Source organism: Leptosomus discolor, chromosome 9 (genome assembly GCF_034619465.1).
Source record: "Leptosomus discolor isolate bLepDis1 chromosome 9, bLepDis1.hap2, whole genome shotgun sequence".
Lineage (NCBI taxonomy): Eukaryota > Metazoa > Chordata > Aves > Leptosomiformes > Leptosomidae > Leptosomus > Leptosomus discolor.
This window is the reverse complement of record NC_141399.1, coordinates 39,810,509-39,827,738: the sequence shown is the minus strand read 5'-3', so window position 1 is coordinate 39,827,738 and position 17,230 is coordinate 39,810,509. Positions and strand designations below refer to the sequence as shown.

Here is a 17,230-nt window from a genome sequence, read left to right as displayed (position 1 = left end):
AAAAGCAGCCATAATAATGATTTTCCATCAGGTATCTTAACAAGATTCCTCTAAGGGTGAAGAGTAAATATTATAACCCCTTTCCTAATCAGATGCACCAAAGCACCGAGGACCACTCATCAAAATGAGAAACAGGATTGTTAAAGATTTCTGCCTTCTGTTTGATTAAAAAACCTCTACAAATTAAACTGGTTATAATGACTTTGAGAAGTACCAAAGTGACTTACCAAAGTCCCATAGTCACACACCAAATCTACTGGCAGTTATGAATACAACCTACAGTCCCCCTGCAGCTGTTAAATGATGCCTCCACATCTTTGCTCAAGCAAAACAAATTCTACTACTGATCTCCCCAAAGCCTTTGAGGCCATTTCATATGACACCATTCGAATAACAGTATTGCTTACACTTAACTTGGACCAATAACAACACTTATAAGCAGTGCCTTTGGCACTGGGAATTTCAAAAAGGTTAAAAAAAGTCACTTTTCAAGACACCATGAGACTGACTCTTCACAAATAGAGTTACTCTAATTTCACTGATACGTTTTTTTCTTCCTCCCAGCAAGAAAAGATTAGGAGTAGCTTATAAAACAAAACAAAAACCCACTAACAAATGCACAATGGGAGAGAAGTTATCTAACTCCTCCTTCCCCAAACCAAATGTATACGGTCAGTTCTTTTAACCACAACTATTCAACTAACTTCAAGTTCTGTAGTCTGATCTGAAATGCAATGTTCTTATTGGTAACACTGGTTCAAAATCAGGCCCTAAATATGTTTGTTTATTTTTGATTTAAAATAGGCAAGCTGTCCTCCTGTTACCCCTGCAAAATAGCTTTGCTAGCAATTGTCCAAGCAATCGGACAGTAGCCTTAGAAAGGCCACAATAAGAGGTCTTCAGTCGAGTGGTGTCATATGGTCTTCATTTAGAAGTATCACAAGAACATTACTTCTCACAGTATTTACAAATTAAAAACATATGGCTGTAACCTGTAATACTGCAAGAAATACTGCTCTTTGGGCTTGTTTTTGGCCTCACACTTTTGAAATATGAACCAAGCAAAGGGATTTCAGCTTAATGCATGATTCAGTCCATTCTTCTTCAGAGCTCAAAGTCTGGGGGACAGCTAAAACTTGCATCTGAAAAAAGTGATTTGCCCACAACTATGGTAATGTACTATACTTGGCAACTAGAGTAGCATGTATATCAAAAAGGCGTGGGGGTGGTTAATTAAAGTAATCTACTTTCCATTTAATAATAAAAAAAAAATATTAAACTGGCTTTGGTTCCTATAAAGAGTTTTATAAGTCATATATAAGCCTCTTGCATTTACTATTTAAGTTCAATCAATATGGTTATCTACCTGTCAATTTTTCTTGCTCTTTAATGCAGAAAGAGAGCAGCCTTTTTTATAGCTAGCTCAGAAAGTACTAAGGTAATCAATACATACAGCGATAACAGAATGATTTGAAACACGTAACAGAAGCTTATCACTATGCAGTATACTGAACCCGTCAAAATATTTTCCTAGAAGTAAAGTGAAAATAGAAGTTCTCAATTTTTTATTACTTAAGTGGGTGGTGACATAGATGTTCTAGGTCTTTTGGATTTGTTCCTAGCTTTATATTTTTTTGAAAATTTGGTACACAAGCATTTGCTACTTTGTGAGGCCAATTTTGCAGTGAGATCTAAAAACTCTGCCTTAAGAATCACACATTATCTCAATTGTCCTTCATTTCCCATCCCTAAACATTTATTGGAAATCCATGCATTGTTCTAGAGAACTGCACGTAAGATTTTCCAGGAATACATCTGATGTTCCCACAGACCTTAAAACCCTTTGCTTTACTCAGTACTCAGTAAATTGTGTTCGAGCCCAATCTGAAAAGTACAGGCTTTCTTTCAACTGTCTCCTGCTGAGTTAGTCAATTTGAAATAATTTGTAAGCACCTGATTCCTAGAGGTTTAAATACACATACATGTATCAAGATTTTGGATTTTAATGCAGCAGAGAGAGGATCAGCTGTTATTGTGGTCTCTAACCTCTACTTTTTTGAAGAAATGCATAGGATTTATCTAATTTAACTATGCAATTCTCTTTAAGTGGTAAGTGACAATCATCTGCCATCACACAATGTAAGTAGGTGGAATTCTACGTAATACAAAAGGTCTTTGTGATGTCCCAGGCTTGCCACAATTGATCAAATGTTAAATGCAAGCTCAAAATTAATATATATATATATATATATGTAAGTATGTATGTAAATACAGACTAAAGAGATGAGAGTTACATAAGAAAGCAAGAGGAAATAACACTTACAGCTTGAGGATTTCTATCATTTTTTCTATCAGTTTTAGCTCCAGGGCCATTGTTATCAATCTGGTGCATTTCTGCATGTCTGCCTGAAGTCACACGATGGTCTTATAGCCTTCCAGTTCTGAAAGCTCTGCTTCATAATTTCCAAATCTCATAGGCTGGCAAGCCTGGGCGCTGGTGGTTACATTGGGTTTTGCTCAAGGCACCAAACCATAAAATTTTTTACCTTCACCCTTAGAAAACAATACCAGTAAGTAAAACAAAGGAGAAAGGTAAAAGAAATCAAAAGGATCGCAAAATCATAAAGAAATCCTTACAGGACATAACTAAAAGACTACAGAGGCTCTGCTGCTCCTATTTCTCTACCAGAAATGGCCATGCATGGTGCAGACAGGTCTGAACTAGCTCTGTGTGGGTGAGTCAAGGTCTGGAAATCACACAACAGCATCCACTCAGAGGCAAGGATCGGTCCATCAGTGCATAAGTGCTGCTAACACTGCATCCTGACCCTGCCTGGTAAGTCTGTGTGAACTTACCATGAATCTCCAGAAACTCAGCAATCGCTAAACCACAATCCATTGCACAGTGGAGACATGCCAGCAGCGAGGCATTAACAATGTTGTCCACTCCAGAGGAGCTGAAAGATGGATGGGCATCTCTGACGGCAGAATTGGGCCCAGCGAATGAGCAAAGATTCTTAGAGCAACACCTCAAGTGACACAAATTATGTTATAAAATTGATTACTTCCTTACACATGGCAGAATGCTTCCAGGGCACTCAACATCCCATTCCATTAAGCCATGATAAATGAGACCATATTTCCACATCAGTCTGAACTCATCTTTTAAATCTGCTTGTTCAAATATTTGGTTACTTATTCCCCTTCCCCTCCTTTTAAGATAGCAAAAACTGTCTTTTTCTTTTTCAACTTTACATGTCTTAATAGATGCCATTATTGCAGGACCATCACCTAGGAATTTTATTTCTTCATAGAACTCCTTATCTTAAGACTATGCAAAATTTTGAGAGAAATCACTGAAAAACATTTGGTGTGCAATCTCTACACATACAATCAGCAAGTTGAAAAAAATGACTCAAAGATACAGGAGAGCCACAGAACAAATGATGGAGAAACGCCCCAAAAAAGTAACTCTCCTGCTGCTAGTTTGAAGATCACCACCACCACCTGGAACGGTGTCAGGATGGAAACTTGTGGAGCAGAAGCAAAATTGTTTCAAGCAGATCACTACAGCTCGAGGTGGCTAGGGGAAGGTTCATAAATTGATAAGCACCACCGAAGGATCATAAGCCTCCACATCAATTGTTTAAAGATTACAACAGAGCCACTCACTGCAGTCGTTCTGAAAAGGTTATGGGTTTCACAGGTGTGCACTGTCAGTTCTGATTAAGCTTAAACTAAACCAGTTATCTATAACCTTGGATTGGAAGGAGTTTTATTGCTGAACGCAGGGTAAATCAAATTCAGGGTACACATCTGTGGAAAAACACAGAGGGCCAAAGTTCACAGTCCTGACATAGGCGAAAAAAAATTCAACCCTCCAAACTCAGGAGGAGATTTGCCTGTAAAAGATCCATCAGTCTGGCTATTGTCATATGTTCTGTATCGGAAAGTTATTCATCACCTTAACACAGCTTTGGATTTTCTTTCCCTCTTCAAATTATTGGTTGCTCTTATAATGCAGACTGTTTTAAGATTATCTGCATTCATTTCTAAAGTGCCTAGAGTTTACCATTTATCTGATCATAAATAAAATTAATTATAACCTACACTTTTCACTACACAGGATATAAACTAGAGCAGCTATAGCAACAAATTCACAACGTCATTTTTCACCTGTGTGATTAGGAATCTTTCCAAAAACAATCGTTCACATCATTAGTTTTTAGAGCTACGCAAAAAGACTGTAGGTGAAATCCTGCGCCCAAAAAACATTGCTAACAACTCGATTTCAACAGTGCCAGAGTTTCACTCAAAAATTAGAGAGAGAAAAAATGCATTCTTAATAGTTGATACAAGTTGCAAAAGATACATTCTATTTCCAAAAATAGTTCGTATTAATGCTGCACTTTAAAGTGTTTCTATTGACTCACAGTGTTAATAGATGGCAAAAGTGAAAAAATGTATTTGCTTTTGCAACATCATTATTTCCTTTGCATGCAATTATTTACTTGTCAAACAATGCTAGCGACAAATCGCAACAGACTATGAAGCCATGTACATTAGCAGATTTTTAACCTAAGGTAAAAATAAACAGAAACATCTGTAAAGTAATCTTGTACAAAGCTACGTTTATTAACAAATACATTTTCTAATAAAACACCATCTGCAAGCAACCCTCAGCTTCCACTTGATATAAATAGGCCTTTTACTGTTTTCAGATGCAGTTCCCAGAAAATTATTCCAAGCTCTACTGCAAAACACATCAGTCTTTGTTGCTGCCTGGAATGTTAATAAATAACATCAAGTTTTTAAATAGTCAAACAAATTATTGGCTTGAAACAATTATTCCAATAGAAAAAGCTGACCTTTTGCAATAAAGTGGTTTAAGAATGCATCGCTCTTCGTTCCTAGTATAAAAATATTACTAAGCAGGGAAATATTTTGGGGAAAACAGAAAGCTATGAAAAACCCATATTGCAACTCTGCTCATATGTACAATATAAACCCACCTTGCAAAGGTTACTGCTTTAGAGAAACTCAGAATAAGAGAAAAAGTTTACAGAGTATAAATAGTTCAATTGGTATCCTTATGGTACATCTGTCTTGGAATGAACACGACTACGAACCACCTAAAATGTTCTTCACAGGACTACTGTACTGATCAGCGATACAAAATTCAACAGCTTAAACTGCTGGTAGCAGAGATTGGGACTGAATCCCAATATTAACAGCTCTTCAAAATGCATAAAAGCTTTAATGGGACACATTTTCATAAGCATTACTCAGAACTTAAGCCACATTAATTCCATTAAAAGCAATAGGAATTTAGCAAACTCTGCAAATAAACTCCTTACTGGTAGAACTATTTAGTACCACTGAAATTTGAACACTGCCATTTTTCCTTAGAGTTTTAAACTGCAATCTTTCTATCAAATTGGCTCCTAACTGAAAACGCAAGAGTGAAAACTGCAGATGAACTGAGATAGAGTTCTCTGTCCAGAATTCTAGCTGGTATAAATTTATTACACCCGATAGAGATACAGCTTGCTAGTATTAATCAGAAACAAGCAATACTAATACTCCAAACTGTGCTTTTAAAACTTCCTTAGATATTGGTACTGGGACTATCACAACAACAAACTTTGCCAAAAGTAGTCACGCATATTCTAGAAAAAAGAAATGGTTTTGACTGTAATTCCAGGAAATGGAACAGCATATTTCCAGAGAAAAAAAAATCAGTACATGAAATACTCAAGTGGTACTAGAGAGAAGATATTTTAAACTACTTACTTCACTAACAGGAGGAATGTTGAGCTTTGGTACTTTGTTCTTCGAGCTAGGTGTGTTCACTTTTCCTTCCAGCAGTGTTCCAAAGGACTGATTTCCATATCCACTCTCAATTTCTATGGGAGGTTTCAGTTCAGGCGAGTCATTGGGAACCTGGTCCTGACCATCCATAGGCCTGACATACGCTGTAGGCTTTTGCTGGACCATGCTGTTTTTACAGTGAAGTCCTGGTGGGAAATTCTGGGTCGAAAGACCATTGTTTGCAGATAACAAAGAAGTGGAAGGAAGTGGAGATCCAGGACCATGACTTACAAACTCAAGCTCTGTGGGTGACTTTGAATGACTGTTTTCTTTGTAAGTGTGTTCTCCAGGTGCTGACTTTGAATGAGTATGTCTCCTTGAATGTGAAGATGCTGCCATAGAATTTGCTTCCTCAGTTCCTCCACTTTTATGCTGCTCACTCTGACAATTATAGAGGTCTTCATACCTGCCCTGTGGCTGGTCATGAGAAGAGCTATGCTTTGTCCGACTCTGCTGGCTACTGGATTGGCTTGGCTGGGCCCCACTAGAGTTGTGACCACCACGTGACCAGTCTGTCCTCGACTTCCTGCTGCTCTGGTGACTGTGTAGCAAAGTAGAATTAGATGACAATGACGAAGGTGGAGGCATTGATGTCGATGAGTGGCCACTGATCTGATGAGACGGGATCATCCTGTTTCTTGGTTCTGGGAAAAAGTTCTGTTCATTTTTGTCAATGGGCGTCTGAGGGACAGAATTCTTTGGGATTCCTACAAGGTGGCTCTGGTTGGAATGATTGGTTAACAGGTCCTTCATCTCATCATAATTTCCCAATGTGTTCTGGACACGGTTTGCAAGGGCATCGCCTTTATTTGTCTAAAATATTAAAAAATAAATAAAGGAAAAGACTGAATAAATTCCTTATTATGAAGTTACTGCTCAGAATAGTTGTCTTAGAAGATGGCAAATGTTAGCTGTTTAATGGTGTCATGCTGACATTTAATTTAATTTCAATTACATTTTGCATATGTTATGTAAGAAAAGCCTATCAATAGCTGTGTTCAAAGAATCTCTTGAAACAGGCTTGCATGAGTAACACTTGTATACTGCTTCCCATTTTCTTAAATATGTTCCCAGAGAAGTGTTTAAATTGCATCATTTATGGATGTTAGGAGCAAAATAAGCTGGTTTTATGTCAGAGATGTTGGGCTTGTACATTTCATATCCTGCAAAACGTGAACGTACAATTACCGGCTACAGAGCATCTGAATTGCAATCAGACAGTTTATTTAAGTACGTTATTGCTCTATCAGCCCCTTGACCCATAGTCCTGCCATAAATAGAAGCTGGGTAGTCTGTAATAAACATACAGCACCAAAGTCTTCACTCCAGTGTAACTTCAATTACTTTTCTATAGAAGGTTCAGTTTGACCTGAGATATCTACTATCTGAATCCAGAAAAGAAAAAGCTTCTACCCACTCAAATGCTACAGTAGCGTCAAATAAAAGATCATTCAGAAATATTTTCTTATAGAACATAAATAGACACTATTGCCACATTCTTAAGTATCAGGATTCCTACGTTGTCTGCAGGCTGGTTGTATTTGTGAATCGCGCTTTGCTTTGAATTCCAGTAATTATTAAATAAACAGTATTTCACTGCTATTATACTTTTTCTTTTGAATCAAAGAGTGGGGTTCTTTGGGTTCTTTTTCCTTTTTCCTTTCACTTGTAAAAAGCTGGACAAATAAGCTTGAAGCTACAATTAATATGCAGCTAATTTCCTCCTCTCCCTGTTCTACCTCACCCCACAGAGGCCCAAAGTACCAACCCTCTTACTGATCGTATTGTTCCATTGAAATGACCAGCAGAGAACTAAAACATCTAATTCCCCATGCTTATCACTTTACAAGACTCAAAGGTTAAAAACAAGGCAAAACCGTACTTCCTGTTCAAGTATACTGTTAACCTGGAATTAAATGATGAAGTTGCAGGATGTGTAAGATACTCCAGGATACAGCTAACCATACTTTTACTTATTTTACTCAATACAGCAAGTAGTGCCACTGTCCAAAGATGCCTTACCACCAGTCCATAAAGATAAGGAAAGGCCGCACTATGAGCTTGTGCTTGGTTAGAGGGTGTTGCACTTCATGCCTCAATGAGGGATCCTACCATGTCACTGATCCCATTTTCCTCAAGTATTAAGCAGAAGTTTGAGTGGAGAAAAAAATCCATCCATGGATTTCTCCTGAAATATCTGCTTATATTACCCACTGCTGAACTAGTCAGGAGATGAGAAGAATATTGCAGAAAGATTTTTTTTTCCTTAGTACTGCATATGCCATAAAAAATGTTGAAAAAGAAGATAATAAATGCAAATTTCCTTTTGCTCATTCTCAGGGATTGTAACATATATTACCACTGCACTGAGGCAGTGATTTAAAAATTAACTGTTCAGTGTTGTTCTCATCTATATACATTTTGCCAGTGCTCCTCACTGACAGAGTTAATAACCCCAGTTGTGGAGAACCACGAATCACTTTTACTCACTAACGAAGTCCCTAGGTTGGTCATTTTAGTGGCAAAAATCATATTCCAGCTAAGACAAGAATAGGCTCTTTGTATATGAGCAGTCTCCTTAAACTGAGTTGCACAATGAGCTGTTTGGGCAGCAGCCAAAACCAGGCTTCTCTGTTCAACCCCCAAATTTAAAACAAGGAGATTCCATTGTGCTTAAGGGCCCAGCAGGAATTATGATGCGAAGTCTAAACACTTACATACTTGTTCTGTTTCCTCCTTCCCCAAACACTTTAACTCCTTATGGGATAGCACATGGGAAACAATCAAGTATCAAAATAAGCCTGAGCACCAACCCTCACCTCTGGTTCAGCTACGCTTCCAGGGTGCGTTTATCTTTCTTTCCAGAAAGCAAAAGTTTTTTTTTTTTTTAAAAAAAAAGTACTGACAACATATCATCACTGTAACACTTCAACATCACAGCACATTAAATGGCTCTTGTCTAGATCCTCACAGAGGGAATCAATATTTTAATTTGAATGTAGAGCTTTTCAATCATTTCTGTGTTGGAGGTATCTGATTCTCTCAACTTATTTTCTTTTACGTGTCACATAATAATAAATATAATTTTGCTTGACATTGAGTCTGTTTTATGCAGAATGCTCACATCCTGGGGATAAAAGACACTGTATAAATGTTAGGTATTATTATTTGTAGTCATTTACTGGAGACATTAATAAAAAATATATTTCCTGAAAAGCATGGAGATTAAATTAATTTCAACATCCTTAGCATATTTAAGTGCACTAAAGCTCATATCCAATAGTCATTGGAAGGATTATTACTCTCTTCAATGGCCTCTGGACCAGATTGCAAAGCAAAAAAACACATAGTGAATGTGAGCGGTAATTTGGTCATGCTTAAATAAAACTAGAGCGCACATAACTAAGACCAGACTTGTGCATCACAACCTGAATGACCTCAGGTGTGTAGTGCAGTGTACCACCTGCATTTAAAACATAAAGCATAACATTAATGTTTTTATCTTATTTCCTCAACAAATTCAGAGCTCTTGTAAGAAGCAGAGTATTCTTGACAAGCCTGGATACCAGCAAGGCAAAAAAAATCCTGTCATAATTTCTGGTTGCTCTTTGGTACATCCAGATTGGGGACAACTTCTACCTTTATATTCTGGATAATTCGCTGATTTCTTAAAGGAAACCTCTGTACTTTTTATTTTCTGAGCAGTGTGTTGGACCACAATTTTGCCACTATCAAGGAAATACAGTATTTTCTGAGTATTCTAAGGCATAAATTATACATCTAGTTTGTGACTCATGGCTAGTAGCCTTCCCCCTCATTCTAGGTTCTTGTTAATTTTGGAAATGTACACCTTCCTACATTTGCTTCTATCACTTTCAAAAAAGATCTGTAATAGAATCCTATTGGAAGACTAATTTGCTAGCTAGCTATCTCTTTATAGTTTTACAAAGAAAAGAACTAATGCACTCAAACTTACAGGCCAAATTTACAAGGTTTTTGTGAAAATTTGTACGAAACTTGAGTTTTCATAATTCATTCACTTTCTCATGCTTCATAGTTAAACTAACCTCCAGGGACTAGAAGCCAAGATCTTTTTTATGCTAAGCTTGAATAGCATGGAGGGGCTTTACCCGAAAAAAGAGAACTGATTTAACATTCACCAAAGGCTCTTGAATGGAAGTGCTGCCCATTTGGTTCTCTTTCCCAAGTTGAACTCTTCTGTGGCAATTCCTTTGAAAAATAACAAAAATACTCCTACTGTTTTCTCTAAAATACTCCTTCTGTTTTCTCTAAAATACTCCTTCTGTTTTCTCTAAAATACTCATCTCTGAAACTCTTCACTAATTCAAAACATTAAAAGGTATCAACAATTCAGTAGTAAAATCGCAGCTTCTCTCATGAAAACTCTGACATTGCCTCTTCAAATGACTTGTTGTCATAACACTGCCAGCTCTTCTCTGATCACTTCTGCAAAATCAAGCATTAGCAGGTTGCACCAGAGTTTGAAGGCAAGACCTGCAACCCACTTGCACTAAAGGGCAACACAGCCCTTGCTACGCAACCTTCCCAAAATAACACTGGATGTCATCACATTGTCAAAGGTGTGGTTTCTCCACATGAGACAGCAGAGCTTCAAAAGAACATTTTTATCTTTTAATAAGCATGTATAAATGTATTTTATACACCGACAGAAATAAGTATCTTTTCATGTCTGTGTACACATATGTATACTACAAAGAATCAATGCAGAAGTATACGCTTGCTCAAAACTATAATAATCACCTCTGTTTTATTTGACAGAGAGACAGAAAGAATGATGCTCTAACAGCTAGAGCAAAGACATGATAGATGGAGGCGGACACTCCACACATCTCGTGATACACAACGGCAGTAAGATCTGTGAGAAAATTTGGGCTGCTTTCTTTGACCAAGTTTTAACATTCCCAACTTTAGAGCGATCAGTTGTGATCACCTGCCAGTTGTTCAGTCTTTAAAACATCAGAAGAGCAGTGGTGGTATTCCCTACCCCAACAGCCCCTTCTCTGGGTTACTGTTGAAACAAATGAGGAAGGAATGGTAAGCAAGCAAGGACACTAAGTCTGAGAATAAAAGAAAGGAAAAGAGACATTCTCTATTTCCTGAGACTTGATTTTCCCAAACTGGCCTTTGTCACTGTATTCTCCATCTTACCTTGCACCCCCAGATCTTTCAGAAACATACCAGCTATCCCTTGAGCTGATGCTCACCAGTAGAGCTAGCCCAGCTGAGGATGTGGACCTTGTGCCCATTCACAGGCCACAACAGTTGACTTTGCTGGGCAGTATTTTACTTCATTCTGCTCCCACTGCGAGCAACCAGAAGAGACAAGATGGGTGCAGCTTGTTGTGTGCACCAGGCCTTAAGTCTTATCTATACAGAAATATCTGTTAATCTCAAAACGGAAAAGGAATTCAAACTGAATGTGCAGCACATTTGTTCTCACCTTATGGCCTCTTCATTTTATTTTAGAATAAACATGAACAAAACACTGAATTTCGTTTTGCACTTGCTTAAGAACACAAGTCGCTATATATGCACTAGGAGTTAGATCCAACTTTCCTTAGTTCCTAGGAAACTGTACTGTGGCTGGTCCATAGCAATGTAGAACTTGGAAAGGAAATATCAGTCTATCACTTTGTCCTTTTTTTTTTGCCCACAGTGTAAAATGTGGGCAAGACCTAGTTTTCCTATCTAATCTTGTTTCTCTTTGTTTTGCAAATTTAAAACAGATGTAACTATTTTTGCATGCAATTTCCTCTTAATTTTTATCTTTCACAATTTATAATTACAATGCTTTTTTAAGATAGTAACATATTACGTTTTGCTCAAGCCCACAGATCTGACGAACTTCTCTGCCAAGCAGGTGAAAGGCAATTTGCTCAGAAAAATCACCACGATAATTTTTTGCTTTTTATTTGCTCAGTTTTTGACGAAACATATGCTCCGTGTATGCTTGGTGCAAATACGTTTAACACTAAACAGATGTAAAATCAGATATTGAGGGGGGGCAGGAGGTGTTTTTATTTCCTGACACAAAATTTTGCAGTGATTTGCGTATTGCTCTATACACTGAAATCCAAATGACCACTTACATAACAAAAATGTTTGCATGACCTGCAGAAAGTCTCAAAAAAAATCAGTTCATAGTAAGATAATATTCCCATAAATAAAGGTGCTAAAATGTGGTCCAATGCCAAAACAGTGCATTGATGAGATTTTTATACAAACAAAACAAAAAGATCCCACAAACAAACTGTCCTAGTGCATAGTCCTTACTTGGCTGAATATATCTGTCATGGATGAGTGGAATGCACCTCACTTAAAAGAGAAAAGCAGCAATATGTTTTACTGAGGTAAAACAATAATTTGACAGAGTTCAGCAAGTTTGATGGAATTTAACACAGTTTTACCAGTGGTTTGACAAGGTTCAATAAGTTTGATGGCAGTGTTCACTTATTAATTACTGCATGGAAGAAACATACAAAGGAAAATTGAGTTAGGAACAAGTTTGAATGATTCACACAGAGACCAGAGACACAAAGAGTAAGGAGGACTCTCCCACTGGGTCAAGAGGTTCAGAGTGGACCCCCTTGCTTTCTGAACTCCTTTTGGAGCCTAAATGTGGCTGGATCCAATCTTAGTCTCAGACTTGGACAACAGTTTATGTCTAATGGAATTGTCCATGCAATATTTACAGTAATATTGAGTAGCTACACAGGTTAGTAATGTTTCATAGTACCAATTCAGCATTCTATCAGTCACTTACTGAGGATCTGCCACATGTAAGGGATCTCTCCACCATGGGTAACAAAGGATCAGGTAAAGAATCTCTACCCTCGAGGGGTGTCCCTGCTCAAGGGGAGGGTTACCTGGTGGGCAGTCCAGCTGCAATTCAGGGAGAGCTCAAATTGGGCCCATCCTGATGACAATATTTATAGGGTGAAGTAGTTGGCTGCTAGTCAATTGTACAGACAAGATAGATGTCTTCGCTTTAGCTCTCATATCTTGTTCTGTACTTTGGTTATCTTGCACTTTTGGGTTTTGAAACCGTCTTTTGAAATATTCTTCAAGACACCTTCAATCCCTTGTATGTGAGCCAGGGGCTTTCCAGCTTGCAAGTTCACCCCAAGGACGTGAAGCCTGTTGCTCTTTAGTCAGCCTGAACCAAAGTACAGCTGGGAGTCAAGTGTAACCATCACACTCCCCCAGTCTATAATTATTAGACACCATTTGATAATAATGCCAGTTTTCCTCCTCCTTTCCGGGCGATTTTCAAAGAGCCCTCATCCTCCCTACAGCTGCTAACAATGTAAAATGGAAAGATGAAGTGGTGGCCTTTCAACAGATGTCACTGATTGGGAGGAGAAAGAGACAGGGAAATTTACATTCTGATGAATTCTTCAGGGAATGTTTTACTGAAAATCAAAGCAGCAGAAATCATACAGGGGAACACCCCTCGGTGATGAAAATCTCAGGCAGCAAAGCCCCTTAGAGAGAATAAGACTTGTCATAAGTCCCTTTCATACCCTTGTTATGCTCCCCAAAGATTCAGATGGTCTCCTGGAAGACTTCTTTGGATTGTTATGATTGCATACGAAAGTGTATTATCTACAGAGAGGACACAGGTTTTAACAACTCAAGTATATTTTCTTCTTAAAAATAAATGGACTAACTGCTAGCTTTTTAGGTATGAACCCACCTGTAGAGATATCAGCTGCACATGCTCTGCTGTGTGTTTAGAGGAAGAAATCTTGAACTGGACTGTAATCAAAATTCCTGACTCTGTCAATGCTAGCATGCAATGTTGGGCAGAGCATTCAGTTTGCTCTGCTGCCATATGCTGATTTGGATAATTAGTGTATTCAAGGGTCTAAGTACCAAGGCAGATGCTATACTTTCATTTCTTACAGGTGATGAGAAGCTTTATTTGTCTTTGTAAAATGCATTCAGGTAAAAGACATTCTGAAAATGTAAAGCACAACAATGCAATTTACCTTGTAGGGTTCCCCAAAGAGGTTAAAACCTGAAGCAAAGAGATCTTCATCTTGCTGGACTTCCTGGTTTCTTCTCTCCCATTCTTTACGCTTAAGTGCACTCCGGTCTTGCTCATAGTGACTGAGGAAGAGAAAGACAAAAAAAGACAACACATTATTTTCCTCAGAATTTAGTTACGTGTTCATTACTATCAGTAAGAGCAGCAAAACATCAGAAACAATGCAACTCCTGAGGACAATTCTGCAAGAAAGAAGCAGCCACTGAATAATTTTCTCAAATGTAAATTTGGAATCATAATACTATGTGAAATTGGGCTGTAGGACAGTCAGTACACTCCTAAAATGAACAGACAAAAATGTTCTTTTCAAATTAACAGAGCATTAGGCAGAAGAATAAAATACATTTTGACACATTTGTACGAACAGTCCATAAAATACATGTGCACACACAGACACGAACGCGTGCATGTGTGCCCACAAAGACTGTGTCTGTGCAGAGAAAGCAAATGTGAAGTCAATGAAGCACAGCAACATCTTCCATTCCATTTAACTGTGTAACACCTGTCTCCACCCCTTCCAATGCTCCAGTTCAGCCTCATGTGATTTAGACCACCCAATTCTGTCCCACATACTTGTTAAAATTTACATACAGCTTCACTGAGGGTGTAAGTGGGTTTTAAAAAGTGGTTTTGTAGCAGGCTCCCGGAAGAGACTTTAGGATAGTTGATTCCAGTATCAGATAATTCTACACACAAACAAGTATCAGAGAAGGATCCAGTGCCTCAGTGTAGCAATGGTGAGTGGCACTTCTCTGTGTGTCAGCTTACTTTGTGCACCTGCCAGACCTAGATGACAAGCTGAGAGAACACATTCCCTTCTCCCCTGAATAGCACTGAAGTACTTTGGTCTCTTGGCTTTGCAAACTACCTCCTGCTCCTCTGAGGGAAAAGATATAATTAAAACCCTGGAGGAGGGGGAAAAATAGGAAAGGAAAGAGGAAAGGAAAAGATGCATGCTTCAACTTGTACTGACAACCTCTCATGTGACAAGCATTAAAGGACACTTCTGTGCTTTCAACCCATATTTGATTTGTTATGAGGCTTTTGGCTCTGCTTTGTGTCAGTTAATTAGCTACCAAATTCCAGACGACAATTTGAATAGCAGATTCAGTATATGCACTGATGTTATCTGTTGTAAGCAGTACTTCCCTGATAGATTCTGGACATGCATGCACACCCTTCTATGTACAAATGCATACATACAAACATACATATTATATGCGTAACAAAGAACAGTTAATTCTCCTATCTCTGGTGAGAATGAATTAAATCTCCATAGAGCTCCACTGCACTTGGAAGATAACCAAATATCTACAACTTTTGCCTTTTTAGCTCAGCATGATGTTGTATTGAAAGCTTCACACCGAGAGATATAATGAGGAATGAACTGCACAGTGATGAGGCTTTAACAGTGTATAAAGTCACTGATTTCTGAGTGAAACCACAATTACTAATTTGAAGCACCAGCTAATTAAAACCACAGCTATGTATTTAGCCTCTTGTTATACCTACTGCAGTTTATAATTATGAGGACCTCTTTATCTACTCAATTAAAGTTCTTATGATTCAGGCAGGTTGTGTTTGAACCTGCAAGCCCTGCAGAGAGCACAGGAAAGCATATGTCTGTTGCCTGATGACTCCATGTATCCTTACACTTATATACTTGTTTTTGTACAGTGAAGGAAAGAAAAAAAAACCCCGCCAAAATGCAAAGACTAATGCCACAATGAGATCCCTAAATAAAAAATATGAATTAATAATTGGTTTAAATAATTCAAGATCACTCAGGCTTGGCTTGAATAAGGCTTGAGTATGGCTTGTAAACTGAATGTAAAGCCACCTACATAGGCTGAGCTGAATGAATTCCATCCACATTTTCTTTTTACAAGTTAGAAGACTGAAAAGATGCACATTTTATTCATTTATTTATAACACCTGATGTAGTGACATCACTGAGACCAATACCAAGCTCCAGAACGTTTTTATAGTCATTCTTGATATTTTTGCAGATGCTATAGTATTATTTGCTGGTTTCCTGAGGGAGACGGAAAAGACATTGTCGTGAGGAATAGTCACTTTACTGTACTATACGTGATGATATTGCTGACACGATATTGCATACCACAAGCAACCTGTTCTCTAAAAGGTGAAGGGGGGCACGATTCTTCCTTCCTTTTATGTCCTAAATCGAGATAAAAATCCACAGGTATGGGACCAAGTGAGTACAAACTGCTTCCCAAATTGGTACATGAAGCTGAGGACAAGGCTGATTCCATCTCTTTCCACAACTCTTCTGGAGTAGGAGGCTGGTTTAGCCCAAGAATAATCCAGCCCAGGAGCAGTAGGAACACACTGCATTCACCCCTGTCATGGGAGATCTTTCCATCTTTGGCAGTTTGACCCAGACATTGTGTGACTCTTGCAGCAAGATTGGATCAGTATGAAGTTATAAACCCAGTCTTGATGCCAGCAGAGGGGATCTAGCGTAAGCAGGCTTTTATATAGTGCATAAGTAACCTGTGCTTATGGTAGCAGTCCTATCCCAGGCACCTCCAGCATTCACTTCAAAAAGAATTATTCATAAAAGTTAGAGCTGTGTTTTACAGCTTCCCCATGGGAACCTTTGCCTGGAGTTTCAGGGTGAAATCCTGGGACCGTTCAAATCAGACTGAATCTGGCCACTGAACACACAGGTCACAGAATCACAGATTACAGCACAGAACAAGTCTCATCCTTCATGTGAGGTTCCAGCACTTTGTTACCTAAAAGCTGGCTCTGGTCTCACATGAAAAGTATTTGGGGAACCAAGTGAGGCATTATGCCATATCCTATCTGAGAAAAAGCAGCAAAGGCTCTAAGACTATTTAGATATGTTTTGTGACGCATTACAAAACCACAAATTCAAAAACGAAAACAGCAGTAATTCAAAATGGCAACATCACTTTAAAAGGCATTAACGGAAGCTAAGACAATATTTACAATGTTAACAGCAAAAAGTTGAAAAATAATATTTTCCAACAAAATATAGTAAAGTATTTCTCTTTTAGTGCATGTGTTTATGAAAGATATCTATTCCACGCACCCAAGAGGTGAGCACAAAGGCTCATCTCATGCCCTGGACCCCAATGATGTTTACAGACTACTAAAATTGTGAGCATCCATTCTGCAACACAAGCAAAGCCTTAAGTGAATTGCTACCTCTGCATCAATCCAAATATCTCTCTCATATATTCTCTCATGAGAACAAAAAAACCCCACACTAAATTA

The 17,230-nt window shown here is 38.2% G+C and overlaps 1 protein-coding gene across 1 annotated transcript in view; it reads right to left on the bottom strand.

The window, feature by feature from the left end:
- Positions 1-17,230, bottom strand: part of AFF2 (ALF transcription elongation factor 2) — a 275,384-nt gene that overhangs the window by 241,068 nt on the left and 17,086 nt on the right. The window contains exons 3-4 of the mRNA XM_086470685.1: positions 13,905-14,025; positions 5,794-6,684 (exon numbers count right to left, since the gene is read on the bottom strand). Coding sequence (XP_086326811.1) covers positions 5,794-6,684; positions 13,905-14,025 — 1,012 coding nt within the window. The remainder of the gene's footprint in view (positions 1-5,793; positions 6,685-13,904; positions 14,026-17,230) is intronic.